General features: G+C 35.8%; 1 protein-coding gene across 1 annotated transcript in view; it reads left to right on the plus strand.

The window, feature by feature from the left end:
* Positions 1–19870, plus strand: part of RabGGTa (Rab geranylgeranyltransferase subunit alpha) — a 268975-nt gene that overhangs the window by 221251 nt on the left and 27854 nt on the right. The window contains exon 11 of the mRNA XM_090397695.1: positions 18890–19018. Within this exon, the coding sequence (XP_090253821.1) occupies positions 18890–19018 (129 nt within the window). The remainder of the gene's footprint in view (positions 1–18889; positions 19019–19870) is intronic.

Below are 19870 nucleotides of genomic sequence, written 5' to 3' on the forward strand. Positions count from 1 at the left end.
AAGTTCTGATAATTTTGTCTTGACTGATAACAGATTAATTTGGAGTGAAATTGTCAATAGGAAATTAGTAATTATGCAACTTTTTCATGTAATACTATCATAATATTTTGTAAACTCCCTGAGAGTACATATCAGGAATTTTATGATGAAGATTATGATTTATGATTATGTATTAAGCTGTACAGAGAGGACAAAAAGATAGCAAGAAAATGAAATCAAAGCACATATGTTATTCCACAAAAACATACAAAAAGGAGTCTAAATGAAACCAGGCAATATCAGAATGAGCATTCCTGAAAAAAAATATATATATATATATAATAATAAAAAAATTGACAAGTGAGAATTTTTGATTGAAGCAGAAAATCAAAAGAGAAGTTTTGGTTTTCTATATGTAATGCAAATCTCTGGTATGTTTTATGTCATAGTTTTTTATTTATTTATTATTAATTTTTGGTTTGTATTTCTTACCTTAGTTATTGCACATAGTGAGACATGCTGGTCATCATACATCATTTTGTCTTGAGAGAGTATCAAGTGAAGTAATCAGCTAAATCACAACATGGTAACCTGGTAGATATGCTGCAAACATATTAGAATATGTTTAACATTTTGGAATAAGTATTCATCTCCAAAACAAAACTCATTTCTTGGCCAGTTTTTGTCCCAGATTTTTTTATTTCTGCATTGCATTTGTCATTGCAAACTGTTTTATCAGCTGAAACAAATATTTACTTATCTTGTTAGGGATTTGGTGAGAAACTGATAGCAGATCCTAGTAAATTGAATTAATGCACTAGCTGAGTACTATCTTTTGTAAATTAGATGCACTGCTTAATATGTTTGCACTAGGCAGTGTCTCTGTGTGCATAAACCACTGGCAGGTGCTATGTTTAGTGCTACAAAAAAAATCTGTTTTGCTTGCATACATGCATTGTCTCTAATTACACTAATTGTTGCTAAATATAGTACATAGACTGTAAATGTCTCTGTATTGTATTTAGTGATAAACAAGTCCCACAGAAGGACTTGTTCTCAGGTTGCTCTACTATTAGGACACCTCTCGGCAATACTCATAGAAGGGTGGTAAGTTCTGTTCGCTACAAACTTGATATTAACTTGGTCTACCTACTCACTGATGAGACCTCAATAAAGGTTGAAACTGTTCTGGGTAGTGACCTTCTCTCATAATGTAGAACAGTAATACAGCTCCTAGGAGCTAAGTTCACATTATGGGTAAATATCAAGAATAGTGATTGGAGCTTGCTCCACCTTAGACACAAGTTGCCTCAGGTTGCACTACCTTTAGGGTCAGTTGCTGCAGTATCCAGGTATTTGCTTACGCTTGGAATCGCCGAACTTTATATAGTTTCTACTATATTCGGCATGAAACTCTTTGAGTTTCTTATTCGGCTAAGAAACGATATAGGATATACTTTAACTTAAACAAAAAAAAGCTACTTGTTTTTCTTGCTTCGGTTGAGGTTGGAATGTTTTTCATGGTATAGAACATTTTTATTGCAATCTTTGGAAACATCATGGTAAAAATTTATCTCCTCTTGAATAAAAATGAATACTTCTGTGTATTATAAGAAGCTGTTGATCTTCTACAGAATACTAGCATATGCAAGACATCGATTATTGATAAGAGAGAAGAGCTGCTGACAAAAAAAAAAGTAATGAATGAAGGATTTACAAAAGTATGGATAATTCCAATAATGATTGGATATTATGTATCCTGTTACTGTGTAAAATGTATACTGATTCTCAGTAAACAAAAGAAACTTTTTAGGAAAAAAAAGGGAAATATAAGTAAAACAGAGAAGTAAACATAACAAACACAACAAATTTTACAATGTGATTTGCTGCTACTCCATCAACCCATATGATTCCTGCCATGCATAAATGAATCACCTGATCAACATTATTAGTTCATTGGATTAGCCCCACCTTATAGTTATTCACTGAATTACCAAATGTATACAGTGGCATGTGGGCAAATACGAGAATGGGGAACTGGACAAAGACTTATTTGTGCCTTTGGTCCCACAGAAGGTTCTACTAAGGTAGAAGTGGAGGAGTTTTTTGAGGCTTTAGAAAAAGCAACCGACACAATGAAAAATGAAAAGTTGGTCCTTGTTGGGGATCTAAATAGCAGAGTAGGAAATGATTGTGAGACATACAAAAATATTTTGGGAAAATTTGGAGAAAAGAGCAAAGCTAATAATAATGGCAAATATCTGTTGGATTTTCTGTTCAGGACTTGGACTGGTTATTACTAACACCATGTTTCAACATAAAAATGTGCACAAATTCACATGGAGAGAAGAGGCTAGGAATAAGAAAAGTCTCATTGACTATGTTATTGTTGATAGTGATGTTTTCTCCCTGGTGCAGGACACCAGAGTGTACAGAGGATTTGAAATTGGAAGTGATCACTATTTAGTCTTGAGCAGGATAAAATTGAATTTCATATTGAAAAGAATAACATGTAAGAAAGTTATAAAGCGAATAAAAGTTGAGCAGCTCTCAGATGTGAACTGTAGACTAAAATACACAAAGATTATTGAAAAAAAAATGAAAGTGTTTGAGAACAGGAATCAAACCTTGGAGATTCAATGACAAACTCTGAAGAAAACATTGATTGATTCTGCCAGAGAGGCATGTGGTGAGGTTGTCTGTAAGGATAAAAAAATCAGAACTCCCTGGTGGACACAGGAAGTTAAAGAGGCAGTGAAGGAAAAGAAGAAAGCATATCAAAAGTTCCTGTCAAATAAGTCAGTTTGTGCTCTTAGAGAATACAGAGACAAATGCAAGAATGCTAAACACTGTGTAAAACTAGCTAAACAAAAGTCATGGGAGGACTTTGGCAAGAATATAGAAAATAAATATCAAGAAGGTGGCAAAATATTCTGAAGGTTGTTGAAGAAGCTTAAGAATGGAGGAAAGAGTGCTGTAAAAGGAATTAGAGATGATAGAGGTGACATGAAAACGGGAGAAAAAGATATCCTTGAAGTATGGAGTAATTACTTTGAAAAACTGCTAAATGAAACAAGCAGTGATAACAGCACATGGTAAAAAACACTGACCAGGCATGCAGTCAGGAATACATATCCATACTTGAAGTGGAAAAAGCCATCAAAGGCTTGAAATATGGAAAGGCAGCAGGAGTAGATGATATTCGACCAGAAATGCTTAAGTATGGTGGTATAAGAATCTTACAGTGGCTGCACTGCATAATTCAGAAAGCCTGGACAGAGGGACGAATTCCCGATGATTGGAGTAGAGCTCTCATAGTACCCATATATAAAAAGGGAAATAAAACTGCATGTGAAAATTACAGAGGTATTTCCCTACTGAGTGTTCCTGGCAAGATCTATGCAAGTATACTTGAGAAACGGTTGAGAAGAATTGTGGAAGAAAAGCTTGGTGAAGAACAAGCTGGATTCAGGCCAAATAGAGGCTGTCAGGATCAGATCTTCACTTTACGACAAATAGTCGAGAAAGCATGGGAATATAACAAAGATCTGTATTTAAGTTTTGTCGATTTGGAAAAGGCATATGATAAGGTGCCAAGAGAGAAGCTATTCAATACGCTGCAGTTATATGGTGTCAATGGGGCATTATATCAAGCAATACTTAGTCTTTATTTGAGTTGTAAGTCAGCAGTTAGAATTGAAGTACAGGAAGATGGTTTAATGTTAAATCTGGTGTGAGACAAGGATGTACATTATCCCCTCTGTTATTCGTTATCTATATGGATCACATTATGAAGGAAAGTGGTATTTAACATGATATCAAAATTGGAGATGTTAATGTCAGCTCTTTGCTTTATGCAGACAATGTTATACTTCTAAATAAATCTGCTACAAGTCTGCAAGATTCTCTGACTAAATTGAATAGCTGTTGTAATAGATATGGTATGAAGGTCAGCAATAAAAAGACAAAGACGAAAATAGGCAGAATCAGTGAAAATGTCAACTGTGTTGTGAAAGGAGAACCTGTGGAACAAGTAAAACATTTCAGCTATTTAGGCACGATTTTTACTGAAGATGGTAAATTAAATATAGAAATAGACAACAGAATCAGCAAAGCTGGTATGTTGGGAAGTCTATTGAATAAACTCATATGGAATAAAAGAGAAATTAGTAGGAACACTAAATTAGCTATATAAGACGGTGTTCAAACCAGTTTTAACTTGTGGATCTGCGAGCTGGATCAGAAGTAAAACACTTGACCAAAGACTAGAGACCAGAGATATGAGAGTCCTGAGAAAGATTATAGGCGTGAACAGATGGCATCAATGGCAATATCATATTAAAAACGAGGATATTAGGAAAGAACTTGACATTGTCAGCATCCGGGAATGTGTTAGTAGAGCTAATCTCATCACTTAAACAGAATGGGCGAGGAAAGATTAGCAAAACAAGTGTTCTCTGCCAGGTTGGCAGCAAAGCGACCCAGAGGAAGACCAAGATATAGGTGGATTGACATGGTACAAAGTGCTTTAGACGATAGAAATATAAGATCTGATAATGTTGGAGTCTTGACAAGTAACAGACTGATTTGGAGGAAAATTGTAGATAGGAAATTAATAATGATGTAATTTTTTTCATGTAGTACTCTCATATCCTGTACACCCCTTGAGGGTACATGGCAGGAATTTGATGATGATGATGTTACGGTGGCTGTTATTCATCATCAAGTCTTTCTGTGTCTACTGGCACATAAGGCTGCAATGCTGGTTTTCCATCTGCCCAATGGCTGTTATTATTGATTAGTTATTTATACTTTGCAAACAAATCTCTTTCCCTCTCCTCATAATTTTTTTTTAAATTATGCCATCATAAATTCACTTATGCATGTCTCTACAATTTATAGGATCACATGCTATTTGCTCCACCCAGCAACTTATAAGACACATATAATATCACAAATGTTAATTATTAATAATTTTATCAGTAATGAAAGTATGTTTACTCAAACTTGTTCTTTCCTTTCATTTCCCATTCTCACATGGTTTACTAATGATAGTTCACATATTTACACATTTCAATAAATGGTCACTTTATAGCATGCAAAAAGTTGAAAGAGAATTATAACCGTTTTTTTTCCCTCTTTATTTTCCCAAAATATATAATTTCTTTATATTGATTCTAAAAATAGCCTAAATATATTTAGATTGTTTTCTCAGTCTGCACTGCATCATGGACATCACTGGTCCCTGTCCATCTGCCAATGTTTTGGAATCATTCTGAATTTGGGAAAACTCACTAGTGTACACATACCAGCCATTGAATTAGAAACTTTTATTTAAGAACCTCCTTTAGCTTGAATTACAGCACATATGCAATTTGTCATATATTGTACAAGGTGTTGGATTGCATCTCTGTCTACAACATAGCAGGCATTCACCAGACAATCCTTTAACTGGCTCAGATTTAATGGAAAAGGATTTTGCCCCTGATTATGTTTTCCTAATGTCCCATTTCAATGGGGTTCAGATCTGGACTTTGTGGTGGCCAGGGAAGATGGTGAAAGTCACTGTAATGCTGAGTATGTACAGTAGCATTGTTGTCCATGAAACAACTGTCCTGCTGGATAAAAGTCAACATTGCAGAATGCACTTGATAGGTAACAAAGTTCAAATATTCCTTGGAGGACACCTGATCTTTCAGCAGCACCAGGAGATCAGTACCGCACCAGCAGAACATGCTCCACATCATAACACCACCCACTGAACCTTGAGTTGTGTTTACAAGGCAAGGTGAGTTCATTGCTTTATGGGACTCCTGCCATCAGTACACAAAAAGGTGTACCCTGACTCATCTGACTTCGTGACTTCTTCCAGTGTCCAATCACAGTGTTCCTGACACCACTGTAGACAAACTTTCCAGTTCTTCACAGAAATCAGCAGGATAAGCATCAGGAACAGCCTTCATTAAATGCTTTGGTCAATTGCTGCACATAGGAAGTTTGGTATGTCCATACAAGCCTTCTCAGATGACAGCAATCTCATTCCCAACACTGTCTTAGGATCACAGTTGTGTCTTTTAGACCAGTGCTTCCCAAACTCAAAAAATACACCTAATAGTAAAACCAATTTTTCCATCCATATATTCCTACATAACTGGAACTGTAAAAGTAGCCAAAATTGTAACTGTATGAAGAGAGAAAATGTGAATACTATAACCCAGTGCTTCCCAAACTTATGGATGTAAAGGCCCCTTGGAAAAATTAAAATATTTCACGGTCCCCATCGAAAAAAAATCATAATGCAGACATACATTATTATAATATTTATTGTATTTATGTTCAATACAAAACATACACAGTGAATATCGCAAAAAATCAAATGTAAATATTACATTTTTAGCATCTTACTTACACATTTGACATGGCACACTTAGTCTTAAAACATTTTAAATTTGTTTTCATTATTTCATGCCCCCCCCCTGCAACAAAACTAACGGCCCCCAAGGGGGCCGTGGCTCGCAGTTTGGGAAGCGCTGTCTTAGACCAGAATTGTGGATTATTTTTCCACTGATTAAACACCAGAGATATCTCACCTTTTGAGGAACCAGTCAGCTCTGCTGTTTTCAAAATTGTGGCTTCAGCCAGACAGGCACCCACAGTAAGCCCTCTATTGAACTTTGAAAAATTCTTTGTTTTTCCCATCGTGATTAACACTATTGAAAATTACTGACCAGCAGCAGCACTCTTAAATAGTTGCCTAGAACATGTGGTGACACACACATGACCAAGTATTTTACATATATACATTTACATACATCTGCATAAAGGTTTATAATTTAGAGACCAGTATGTGTAGTTACTGAATGTGTAGTCTAATGGTTTTGTTTTATTGATTGTTTAATGATGATTTTGAATGTTTTTACCACATTTGTTTATAATGGCACAGAGAAATGTTTGTGCCTTTTCTCATCCCTCTTTTATGAAATAGGCATTTCATAAAAGATTGATTTAGAAAATTAGAACCGAAAACATGTGAAATTGATACTAGTCATGAATAAATAAATAAATAATAAATGTCCAGTCATTATTGATAAACACGCAAACATATAATAGTTTGTGTGTGTGTGTGTTATGACTAGTTCATTGGTACAGTGGATGTGCAGGCTTTTTTTTTTTTTTTTTAATAAAACTTAATTTAGTTTATTTTATTCATTTATTTTTTACAATTTTGAAACTATATACTCAAACCAAACAGAATATTTTCAAGCTGTTTCAGATCTTCATATAGATAGGACTGTGGTCTTACACCAGGCAATGAAATTCATCTTCATTTAAAAGCTAGCAAATTGCTTCAGTGTTGGTAGTTAAATTGGGTAAAGTTATCCACATGATTAATAAAAGCTTATAAATTGACCAGGTCTGAGATTGAAGATATGACAGTTATATATTGATGATTGTGGTACTTCATCCAGGCTTGGGAAATATTTGCCTGCCTGGTGAGTCAGCACAAAATTTTCCAAGCTCATAAAATGAGTAAAGCAGATGGATGAAGTTCATACTTACTGTAATAGGCAAGGAATCTGCAATCCTCCCTTCATTGCTACCATTGTCAGCTTAGACTTGGCAAACATCCTTGCACATTTTCTCAGATGTCAATATTCCATCAAATGAAATTATAGCTGTGGCACAGCCACTCCTCCTGGATTTTTCATTTAGCAACACAAACAAACTGGCCAGAGAACACATGCAGCTAACAACATAATAGTCTGGCCTAATACTCCATTTTCCAACCTTTTGGTTTGAGAGTGGAGATACTATCCACTTAGCTAACCAAGCAAAAAGAATATTGTTGATGTTTATCTTGAAGAGCTGTTGGTTTTAATCCTCAGATTATAACCAAACAGGAAGAGGATGGCTGTTCCATTGAAAAGAGAGAAGAAGTTGGTTTCTGGATTTGTGTATGAGTGATAATCAACTGCCACTCGTGTGTTTATAAGTTTGGAGGAAAGTGGAGATATAATGGATGGCAGTTGGCCAATATCTATGGAAAAGCATAACATAGAAACAACCTCTTTTTTGATTGAGATTAGAGAGAGGGATCATGAATTAGTTGAATTGCACTCTTCTGGATAGCATATAGGAATGTTATTAAAGTTTTGGGTGCACTATTCTGAATGTGAAAACAGTATTCCAGTTTAAGGATTTGTACCAATTAGAAGCTGTATAGGAGAGAAGTAACATGTAGAGCACAATGGGGGCATTTAGAGACGTAATAACATTTAGAGTATTTAAAGAGAGTGCAAAAGATATCACATGTATGCCTTTTTTGAAGTTGAGAAGCCATAGATTTGATAATATTGTAGAATTGCTAGGGAAGACTGGAGAGTATCAGCCAAGGAAATGAAATACGATCTTCTCGAACATTCTGGGTGAAAGTTATGGGGATGTGAAAAGAGAAGTTTTTGGAAGCAAGAAGGATTGTGTTTTGGTTAAATTCAAATTGACTACATTGTCCTCACCAATAAAGAATTTTTGACTGATTCATCTATTTAATTAATTATAGGCTCCTAATATAGATTATAGGTTATTTCATAGGTTCTTTATTCTGTTCTTAAGCTTATATTTTGAATATTTGGATTTCTTTGCAGAAGAAAAAATTTAAATACCTGTATCCAGAAATGCCTATGATGTGTGTCTCTTTGGTTGGAAATGGAAAGACCTAGGTTTAAATTCTGTCTGGAACATTAGTGAGGCTAACTGATCTCATATGGAATTAAATAGTATGGATTTTTTGTCTTGGAAATTTTTTCCTCTCTCAGAACAGTTTGTTTTGAGAGAGGAAAAAATGATTGAAGATGATTGTGTGTGCTCATCCAAATGAGATATCCAATGGTGTGTTATATTGCCAGGATTATGAAAAAAAAAACCTGACCAGTCTAGGGATCATGGAGTTTTAGTATGCAGGAAGTTGAAGTTTAGAGGCCAAAATTGCAAAGATCGTGACTACAGCTCAGAGTATAACTGCACTGCTGCAAACAATACTGACATGTAAGGATAAGGAAACCATTTTGCATCTTTGCAAGGCTTTGATACAACCTCATCTGGAGTATTATGTGCAGATCTGGTTTCTGATGTTATGCAGATCAGTCGACAGGATGCGATGGAGAGTGCTAAAGATGATATTGGGACTGCAGAATGTAGATCATGAGGAAAGATTCAAAATTTGTGGACTGCAGACACTAGCAAACAGAAGAAAGGTGAATGATATTATAGAGATTTACACTCTTTTGAAAGGATAGATGGAATTTTTCATTTTATGTAGGTTGGACTCTCATGGATGAGAGAACATCCATGAAATCGAGAATGAATGCGGTCAAGAAAGTGGTGAGAGCTAGATTTTTATCTCATAGGGCAGCGTTTGATTGGAATGGCTTATGTTTGGAGGTTGTGAGTAATATATGGCCTCCTTCAATCAGTCCATAACTCCCTGGAGGTCTCTTGTAATTAGAATAATAATAATTTATATTCATAATTGTGCTTTTTTTGTATACTGAGATAGTTGAATAGATTCTAGTTATCATCTGCACTTGGAATACAGAAAAGAATGGTTATAAATATATTCATGCATAAACTTTGTTTACACATTTAGGAATACAGTTTTCTGAAGCATATTATTATTATTATTATTGCATGAGCATCTCCATGGAGTCCTAAGACTCATCGTGGGAGATCCAAACTGTCAACACAATATTTTTCATACCTCTCCTTGAATCCATTAACAGACAAAGCACTCCATCTGATTCAGGCAACCCATTCCATTCATTTCATCACTCTCCGAGTGAAAAATCTAGTCCTCAGACCCTTGCTGACTACACTCTTATCCAACTTCCAGGGATGACCTCTTGTTCTTCCCCCCCCTCTAGCCAAGTGCTGAAGCATTTCCCCTGTATCAATCCTAAAGCCTTTAAGTAACTTAAATGTTTCTATCATATCTCCCCTCCCCCTTTTGCCTCTTAACCAACTTTTGCCATCCACAAACCCTGAGTCTATCTTCATAGGGAGCATTCCATAGTCCACTCGCCACTGGATCCTCTCCACCACTTCCTCATCCCCAAGAAACCCAGATGACCAGACCTGAGCACAGTAATTCAGATGTGGTTGCATCAAAACTTTATAAAGAGGAATGACAGCTCCCTTATCTCTGCTTGTTAGTGTGCTTCTTCAATAACCAATTAAAGATCACCTACATAACTTGATATTTGTATCCCAAAATTTAATGCATAATGTGACTTTTTCCACATTAAATTGACATCCATTATGTTTTGCCCATACTGTCAGCCTGTTTAAATCATCCTGCAAGCTATCTACATCACCTTGATTAATTATCACCCTACTTAACTTTGTATCATCAACAAAAAACTGAATATCTCCCTTCAAATTATTTCCTGTATCATTTACAAATCAAACAGCAGAGAGCCGTGCAGCACACCACTAGTCACTTGCCTTCTCTTGGTTTGTGCTCCTCCATATACTACTTTTTGGTATCTGTCCATCACTCACCCTTTCATCCATATCACCAGTTTTCTATCCATCCCTATTTGTTGCAGTTTGTGTAAAAGTTCCATGTGGTATCCTGTCAAATGCTTTAGCAAAATCTAGGCATTATCATTGTGTAGCCATTCCCTTAATCCAACTCGGTTGTCACTCTATTATAAAAAGTTGGTAGATTACTAAGGCATGACTGACTCTTTACAAAGCTATGCTGCTCCTCATAGAGTGTCATATTCTTATCCACCCATTCCTGAATTTTCTTTTTAACCAACTTTTCCAGCACTTTCACCACCCACTCCTGAGATACCAAGTGGTGTATAATTTGCTACCACAGACTTAGATTCTCCTTTATAAAAGGAATTAATCCCTCTTACTTTCCACATAATGAAAAAACTCTTTGGGATTTCCGTTTACCTGTTCAGCTAATTTCTTCTCATAATCTGCTTTTGCCTTCACTTTTCTTCCCTGATACCTGTACTGTTCATGGATTAAAGATCACCTTTCTTTCCTGATATTTGTACTGTTCATGAGTTAGCTGGTACTGTTCATGAGTTAGCTGGTCACCTTTCCTCCTTATATACCCTCCACAACATTTTCTCTTTTTCGCAGCTCATGCTTAATGATGCTACTCATCCGTTTAACTCCTACTCGATTTATCTTCCTGACCTTGGGTATGTAGTGTGATATTGTTTTCTCCAAATATCCCTTGACTGTTTCCCATGCACAGATCTTTATGCCATGATACTGCTTTAAGCTGCCTACTAAGTGTATCATAATCATCTGCCTTGTAGTTCCACATATACCCCTTCTTAACTGGAAATTCCTTCTTAACTAGAATTTCCATGCTTTGCTACCTCCCAAGTCAAGACTACATAATCACTTTCTCCAGTCAGAGGCAGTATAGCTACCTTAGTTATGAACAGGTCTTCTAATATCCCATAACAAGCTCCAACACTCTTGTACACCAAGTCTTCTCCTTCACATTCCACCTCAAGTAATTATCTCTGTGTAAGTGTATAAATTCTATTTCCTTTCTACCATGGGATCTTTTCTCCTTCCAATTTATGTCTCCGAAGTTAAAGTTCCCCATAATAATTACTCGACTTGCACTCATTGTACTAATTGCATGTCTTCCACATCATTCCCAGCCTATAGCAGCAACTACTTTTATATTTTGTCTTATTGGCCTCAATCTCACACCAAACTGACTCAAAAGATCTGCCATCTGCTCAGCTGACTCCCACAGTTGGCTGCTATATTCTCCCTGAAAATACTAAATCCATCACATTCTTTCCCTTTAACTACATCATTTGTTGTTAGCCAAGTCTCACTAATGCCTATAACACTCGGTGAAGTTGCACTAACCAATGCCATAAACTCCTTTCTCTTTTCCTGATACATCTCTCACATTAGTATATAGAAACGGCAGCATCCCTGTAGGCTCCCAACCACCTTTACTTCCTGAATTGACTACCTTGTTCAATATTTTTGCTTGCAAGACTATATTCTGTACTTTTTGATCCTTCTTACACTCATTTTGCTTCATTTGGGCAGATACACACACACACACACACACTCGTCTGTATCTGCCTAAATTTCTTTAGCTTTCCTTGACTTTGCCTTTCCACATTCTCGGTGAATAAAGCTCTCTAGCCAACTCTGAATGCATTTAAGTGCAATCCATCAGCATTGTACAAATCCTTACTCCATCAATACATTATTCCTTCTGCACAACCAGCGTATCGATTCATTGACTATCATCACCCTCCTCCTCAGTTCACCTCATTATACTTTGGCAGCAGACTCATAAACTTCACCTTCTCACTCTTCTTTTTCACTTCTTCCAATAAATCTTTCACATCCTCCTTCGTGCAATATTTGTCACCTCTCAGGTCTTTCGTTCCAGCCAAAACAATCAATTCTTTCACCTTCCCTTTCTGGATTCTAACAGCATTACTAATATTATTAATTTTCACCACAGAAATAAGATTTTGTAGTGCTTTTGTGAAGTACTCTCCTTATCATCAAATTGCTGTGAAAAATTATTTTTATGCCTATTATTCTTTAAAATCTCGTCATGTTGTACCATCATATGTATTTGTGGTTTAAACCAATAGAGAATATAATTTAGTCAACTAAGTCCCAAATTTCCAGCCTATCCTCCTTCATTCAGTACTCAGATACCTACTAATGGATGCACCATGTGAAAGTGAGGATTGGACATTAAGTCAGAAGCCCCATTCAGTTCTCCACATTCCTGAAAGGCAATGTGGAGGTCTCCTTTGGCTTTGACCCTTTAAAATTAAAGTTTCAAAGCCAAATAATTTTCTTTCTTACAATTTTTTTTTTTGGCTTCAAACATCTTGCTTTTTTTTCTGTTCTCAGTTTGCCTAATCTCTTGTTGTTTCTGCAGCCCTTCAATCTCGTGCTTTTTTTTTTTTTCCTGTGAAGGACTACTGCAAATGAACTGTTTTTTATTCAGGTCTTCTACGTTCTCCTGAACTTCTGGAACTTTTGCATACGCTATCTTACTGCTACTTTCAATCACCTCATTTATACTCTCTTTCACATTTCTTTCACCATTGTTTTAACCTGGAACTCCATTCACTCCAATATTTTCAGTTTCACAGCTTTCAGTGCCAATTTCCACTACTTCATTCTCTTGCTTCCGAAAAGTCTCATATTTCTGGCTCATAAAACATCTACAACACTCTCTCTCCCTCTCTTTCTCCTCCTCCTGCCACTCTTATACCACAATCCATTTCTTTTGGCAACGATTACATCTCTCTCTCTCTCTCTCACACACACACACACACACACACACACACACACACACACACACACACACTTCACAAAATCTCTCATGCAAACCCCATGCACAACGATGTCCTGGCTGTTGCCATTGCTCTCATTTGCATTGCTGCAATGAATAACATGGTTTATCTATCATACATGGCATAAATATATCAAAAATAAATAAACACACTCAACTACACGGTCATACACAAGAATACTGCAATCACTAATTATCAAAATCAATATTGAAACAGTGATTTAGCTGATGATCATGTGGTCCATCCAGTACATGCCACCTGGCAACATATATTTACATGATAGTATTTACATTTCAGAATTTATGCTAGCTTCTGCATGTAGTATAAATATGTGTACTTTAAAAGATGGTACTAATATGGGAACAGGAATGTTGAATTTTTTAAATCAAGTTATATTAGTCTTTAAAATTGTAAAATTCATAAATCTACAACATGAGTGTTGGCTAGTATTCTTCATTGTTTATTAGAATACAGAAATGCAGCTGTAAGGATGTGTTAGCATTTGTCCATCAGAAAGACCTAAGCCTGTCTAGAACATCAGTGACATTTGTACGGGATTTTCAACTGAAGATGAGTCAGCTGGTTTCATACTGGCCTGAATAGCCTTAAGCTTCTATTTCAGCTAACTATTGCAGTAGGTAATAATGAAAACAAAAACATAATTTCTTATGTGATGTTGAACCAAGTGAAAATGTTTTCCAAATATTACTATCGTTTAGGTGTAATAAAGATGTTGTTACACCCTGATAACTTAAGAATGTGAAAATTTCAGTTATAGTTTGCCCACCATTTATAGATCCCTTCTTGGCTTGGTGCCAAGAATAGTCGATTCATGCTGAAGGGGAGAAAGAAATGAAGGATGTACGAATTGGTCGCCAACATGCGAAATCACGTGCTTTCTTGTCTGTCGCTGTACTAGTACTAGCTTGATTTTTGTTGTTCCTTTTTTGCATTATTTTTTTATTATTAATTTGTATAATGGATCCAGTACAGTCAACAAGTTCTATTGTTACACGTTTCAGTAGCTCTTGCAAAAGAATATTGAATAATGTGCTGACATTCTGCGAAAAAGAATCGTCAGAAGGCCGTCTTCTTGTTCCCCTTTCTCAAGTCATAAAACGTGCAAGTGCAATTGTGGGCGTATCGTGGTCGACTGTTAAAAGAATTCATAGGGAATCAAAAGGTGAAGGTAAGCCAAAATTTAAATCTCCTAAAAAAAAGTGCCAGAGAAAGAAAACTATCGAAACCGTAGCTTTGAATGATTTTGATGTAGACATTATAAGAAGAACTATTCACGATTTTTACGTGGTCGAGAAAAGAGTGCCAACTGTTCCGAAACTGATTCCTGTGAAAACGAAATTGATTCCTTAAAGAAAAAATTAATTTTCTTTGGAAAAGAGAAACTTTAAGGAAAATACTTCATGAAATCGGATTTTGTTTTAAAAAGTCCCAGAATAAAAGGAAACTTATCATGGAGCGAAGTGGCATTGTTTTAGTAGAACGCAGTATTTGAGAGCAATAAGACGTTTCAGGGAGGAGAAAAGACCGATTGTGTATCTAGATGAAACTTGGATCGATAGTAATTTAACTTATGGAAAATGTTGGCGGTCTAAAGAAGAATGTGGAGTGCTACAAACCGGAAATGCCTTGCGGCGCATAATAATTTTGTGTGCGGGTGGAGAAATGGGTTTTTTAGCGAATTCAAACTTACTATACAAAGCCAATTCAACTATTGGAGATTACCATGGGCAAATGAATTCTACGATCTTCGAAAAGTGGGCAGAAGAAAAACTGATTCCAAACCGTCCTAAAAATGCTGTTGTTATAATTGCTAATGCTTCATATCACTCTATTCGATTAAACAAAGTTCCAAATTGGTCTAATAAGAAGCAAGTTCTTATGGATTGGCTCTCTGCAAATAACATTTCTCATTCCCCAGATATGCGAAAAATTGAATTGCTTAATTTGGTCAAAAGAAACTCGCCCACAACTAAAACTATTTAAATTTGACACGATGCTCAAAGAGCATGGATTAATGCTATTATGTTTGGGCAGAAGCGAAAAGTTTTATTTGCCATCGCAACGTAACTGGGGATACATGTCGAAACTTTTTAAGCTTTAAGAACAGGTGATTGAAAGTATTACAGTTCAAAAGTGGGGAAAATATTGCTCTCATGTCACCTCATTGGAAAATATATATTGGGATAGAGACGGAATATCGAAGAATTGTGCGAACCTTTGTGATCAGTTTAAGTGAAAGTGATGGCGATTCGGACACTGATTCAGATGACTCTGAAGATTAAAAGAATTTGACAATGGTATTTTTTCCAACATTTTTTTTTTGCATGCTATTGAGAGTCACAACAAGTCATAAATAATTAATCAGTTTAGGACATTAAAGTGTCTCAGTTCTCTCAACTGTAAGTTTAGCATATCTAAGTTCATTTGAAATAATTTCTGTTTTTCTGTATAATTATTTTTATTTTATAGAAAACTTTCTTAAAAATAAACTTAGTTACATTTTTGTTTTATGCTATACCTTTTTTAATTTTATTAACACTCTACGTACATTTTTCCAACTGTTATACAAGCAAAATAGTTACACTTTAAAAACAGCAATGTTCATAAAAGAAAAGCTAAATTTTCTGACCTGTAATAATAAACAAACTCAGTTTGTTTATTATTACATCCCAGAGACAGACCAATTACCATATTATCGGAATGGATTCTCCTTTTTCTGACATGCGCAGAAGTGTCGAGGGACCTCTAATCGGTGGGCGAACTATATCATGATGTAACAAGAGAAGAAATAAAACCCTGTATAGATAAGTAAGTAAGCAAGCTTGTTCCTAAGCAGATATCCCTAAGAGCCTTTGAAAGTAACAAATACAAAAAAATTAAAAGAAAGAAAAATATGCTTGCATCCAAGTGAAAAATATAGCTGAAATAGTTTGGTTGAACTAAATAAAAAAAGAAGGGAATTTTAATACAGTTGTGATATGATAAAATAAGGTTAAGTAAAGCAAAGAAGATTAGTCATGGGATTTTGTATGTGAGAGGCTAGTTTTTACACTTGAACTAAGAGATTAAAGATTCGAGTTAATTCTTAGAAAATTTTGGAAAGGGGATTAATTTAGTATAGATGACATAGAGGTTAGCTTAAACAAAAACTAAAGCTCAAGGTCATAATTCCCGAATTGAGACTTCATCACGTGTCAGTTGCGTGCACACGGACCGCATGATGTTTTAGGAGGAAAACGCCACTCTAATTGGTCAGTGAAATCGACTCCAGTAAGGGGGAAAGAAAAGGAATTGAAGAAGGTGTCGGTATGGGGTCATCGTATAAAAGGGTTAGGAACCCCCCCCCACCTCAAGCTCAAGGTCATAATTCCCGAATTGAGACTTCATCACGTGTCAGTTGCGTGCACACGGACCGCATGATGTTTTAGCAGGAAAACGCCACTCTAATTGGTCAGTGAAATCGACTCCAGTAAGGGGGAAAGAAAAGGAATTGAAGAAGGTGTCGGTATGGGGTCATCGTATAAAAGGGTTAGGAACCCCCCCCCCCCCCACCATGGGGCATTTTTTCCTCAGAGTTTTCTTCACGAGTTTTCGTATAGGTCTCACACGGTTTTCCTGAGTGACAGGTTAGGAGTTTTCTCTGTCCGACACAATAAGGAAACAAAGTCTGCAGGATTTCGATTCTGTGTTCGTATTGTAAGAAATGAGGGATGCCGTTTAGTTAAAAAGAAAGAAGATAATGTCAGTGTGTTTCATCATCCATTGATCATAACGAGAGAAGGAAAAATCTATAAAGAAGTCAGTGCCCACGTAGTGAGTTTCACAGCCATAGAATAGATCATCCTGTGTATGTCCTTAATTGAAGCATGTAAGGTAAAGATTGTGAAAGCCCATCTTAGTGCCAAAAGAACTTAGGAGTGATAAGTTATAGAAGAGTTCGTCCTAGGAAGGTACAATCGAAAAAAGGTAGAGACCAGTGTAGAAGACCCAAGTCAAAAGGTACTGTAAAAACTCGGTCAATTCAAATCATATGTAACTGTAATCATTGTTCAATTACTGAACAGTTGAAGGGATTAATGAGAATTATGCTAGGACTTTAGTACATGTCAGACTAGAATAAAAATGCGCTTGTTACTGTACATTAATAAGTATTCATGTGCCTAGAGATTTATGCATGTATATTGTATTTTATTTAAGAGAGTTTTAATGGTCAAAAGTGTGTATTAGCTCAGCAAAAGGATAAATTTAATCCATATTGTCTTAGTAAGAAAATTAGAGTAACTGAATATATATGTCCTAGAAAATACAGAATTATAGCGTGATCAGATCAGTAAGAGGTTAGACAAAAGAGGTCAACTAGTTCTAGAATTATACATGTTTGTATGTATAGAATCTGTTATGGCGATATGATCACAATTCTTATATAGGATCTTAACCTAATACTTGTGTTTAGCTAGTGTTAATTTGTATTATATATTCTTAGTATTGAATTGAGTTTTATTTGATAAAGAATGAATTGTATCATTCTTTACCACTTTGTAACAACGTACGAACCTAATCACGCGGGAGGGGGATTTTGTTAAGTTACGAGATAAAGGTCACGACTGCATATTAGTTTCACACTCAGACATATTTTGGTAATTGCTCCTTGTTTTTGAATTTTATATCTTAAACTAAATGTCCTGAAAGGTGCAGTATAAAATAAATATTTAGAGACACTAAGGGGAGAAGAAGCTTGAATATTTGTATTTGGGTGATATCTTGTATATAGATAAGATTTGGATAAAGACAAGTAGAGTTTCACATGTAAGGATAGCTGAAAGCCTAATAATCGTAAATTGGGACATAACAATGTATAGAGAATTTATAAGTTATGAACAAATTAATTGGCTAAGCTTCTGAGCATATTGGGGGGCTATTCTTTATTCTTATAATATTTCCCTCTCTTCCTTCCTTCTTTTTTTGGCTCTCCGGGTTTACCAGAAGCAGTTAGGCATTAGTTTTATCACTGACTGCCATTCCAAAAACAATAAAGCCACACAGGACCATTCTTAGGATATATACCATCTCTAGGTAAGTACTATTTTTCTGACCCCCCCCCCAAAAAAAACTGTTTTTATGGTTGAGATACAATTTTGGTGGTTTTTGCTGCCCTCGAAACTTGCTGCTCCTAGGTATTGTATTGCCTTAGTTGCTTAGTAGGTTACTATGGCCTTGACCACAAGAATTTTGACTTTTAGCTTATATTCTTTGCAGTTCTTTGAATACAGTCAACTCTCATTATAGTATACTTAATAGTGATTTTTCTTATGATTAGCACCGATGCCATGGGCTTTTCAGTAGTTTAAAGTGTGAACTCACTATAACAATGTTATAGTAAGGAACTCAGCTGCCCTGATTCTTATATGTGCCACAATCTAGGTTGCCTTTCGTTTTTTTATTTTTAGACTATATTGCCAATATTTTATACTGTGTGTGTGTGTATATATATTGTTTTTATTTTTCAGGGACATTATTTACTTGTGTGTTACTAATGAGAGCACTGGGCAATCAATCCTATGAGGATACCACTATGAAATATATGAATCAACTTATAAATGTAGACCCTCTGAGAAAAAATTACTACAGGGATCTCAGTAAGTTAATAATTAAACAATATGTATTATAGAACCTGGTCTCTGGATATTACTAATACTTATTGCTTGGTTTATGTTCAATAACTATACTTTTATTAACAGAACAGTTCCTTCTTCGGCTTCCAGGAAATATTTTTTGAGAAGTTAAGAGTCAGGGTGCTTAAGGGTCAAAGCTGTATAACTGAGAGGAGACCTCCACATAGCTTTAAAGGAATGCAGAGAACTGACTAGGGCTTCTAACCTAATGTCCAATCCTCACCTTCTCATGGTGCACCCTGTTGGGTATCTACCTGGATACTGAACGAACGAGGATGGTCTGGCAATTTGGGATTTAGCCAACCAAATTGTATTCTTATTGGCTTAAACCAATATACAAAATGATGGTACAACATGACAAAATTTCATGCTGGCTGAGGCGTCGCCCGGTTAAACAAGGGCCTCGTTGTTTTTGGTAGGGAACCAGAGTGAACCGCGCAAAGTCAGCTACTGAAACAAATCTGAAAGCACACCCCAACTCAACATCATGAGAGTTAAAGATCGGTACTATCAACATAAGAACCCTGAATGGCAAAGGAATGGAGCTGGCTGAGGAATTAGATAAGTATCAGATCGACGTAATAGGGGTGACTGAAACAAAAAAAGATAAAAACTGGTGAGATCTTTCTGAGCAATAAATACAAAATGTTATATTCAGGCAATGACAATCAAGGAAAAGGAGTAGCCATAGTATTCAACACAAATTATGGGGCTAATCTTCTTGAATGGCAGGCAGTCTCAAATAGAGTGATGTGGACAAATATCAGAATGGGAAATTGGACAATGAGAGTTATTTGTGCCTAAGGTCCCACAGAA

The sequence above is a fragment of the Typopeltis vanoorti genome, chromosome 9 (assembly GCF_054136105.1).
Source record: "Typopeltis vanoorti isolate ZY-2024b chromosome 9, IOZ_Tvanoo_1.0, whole genome shotgun sequence".
In the NCBI taxonomy this organism is placed as follows: Eukaryota; Metazoa; Arthropoda; class Arachnida; order Uropygi; family Thelyphonidae; genus Typopeltis; species Typopeltis vanoorti.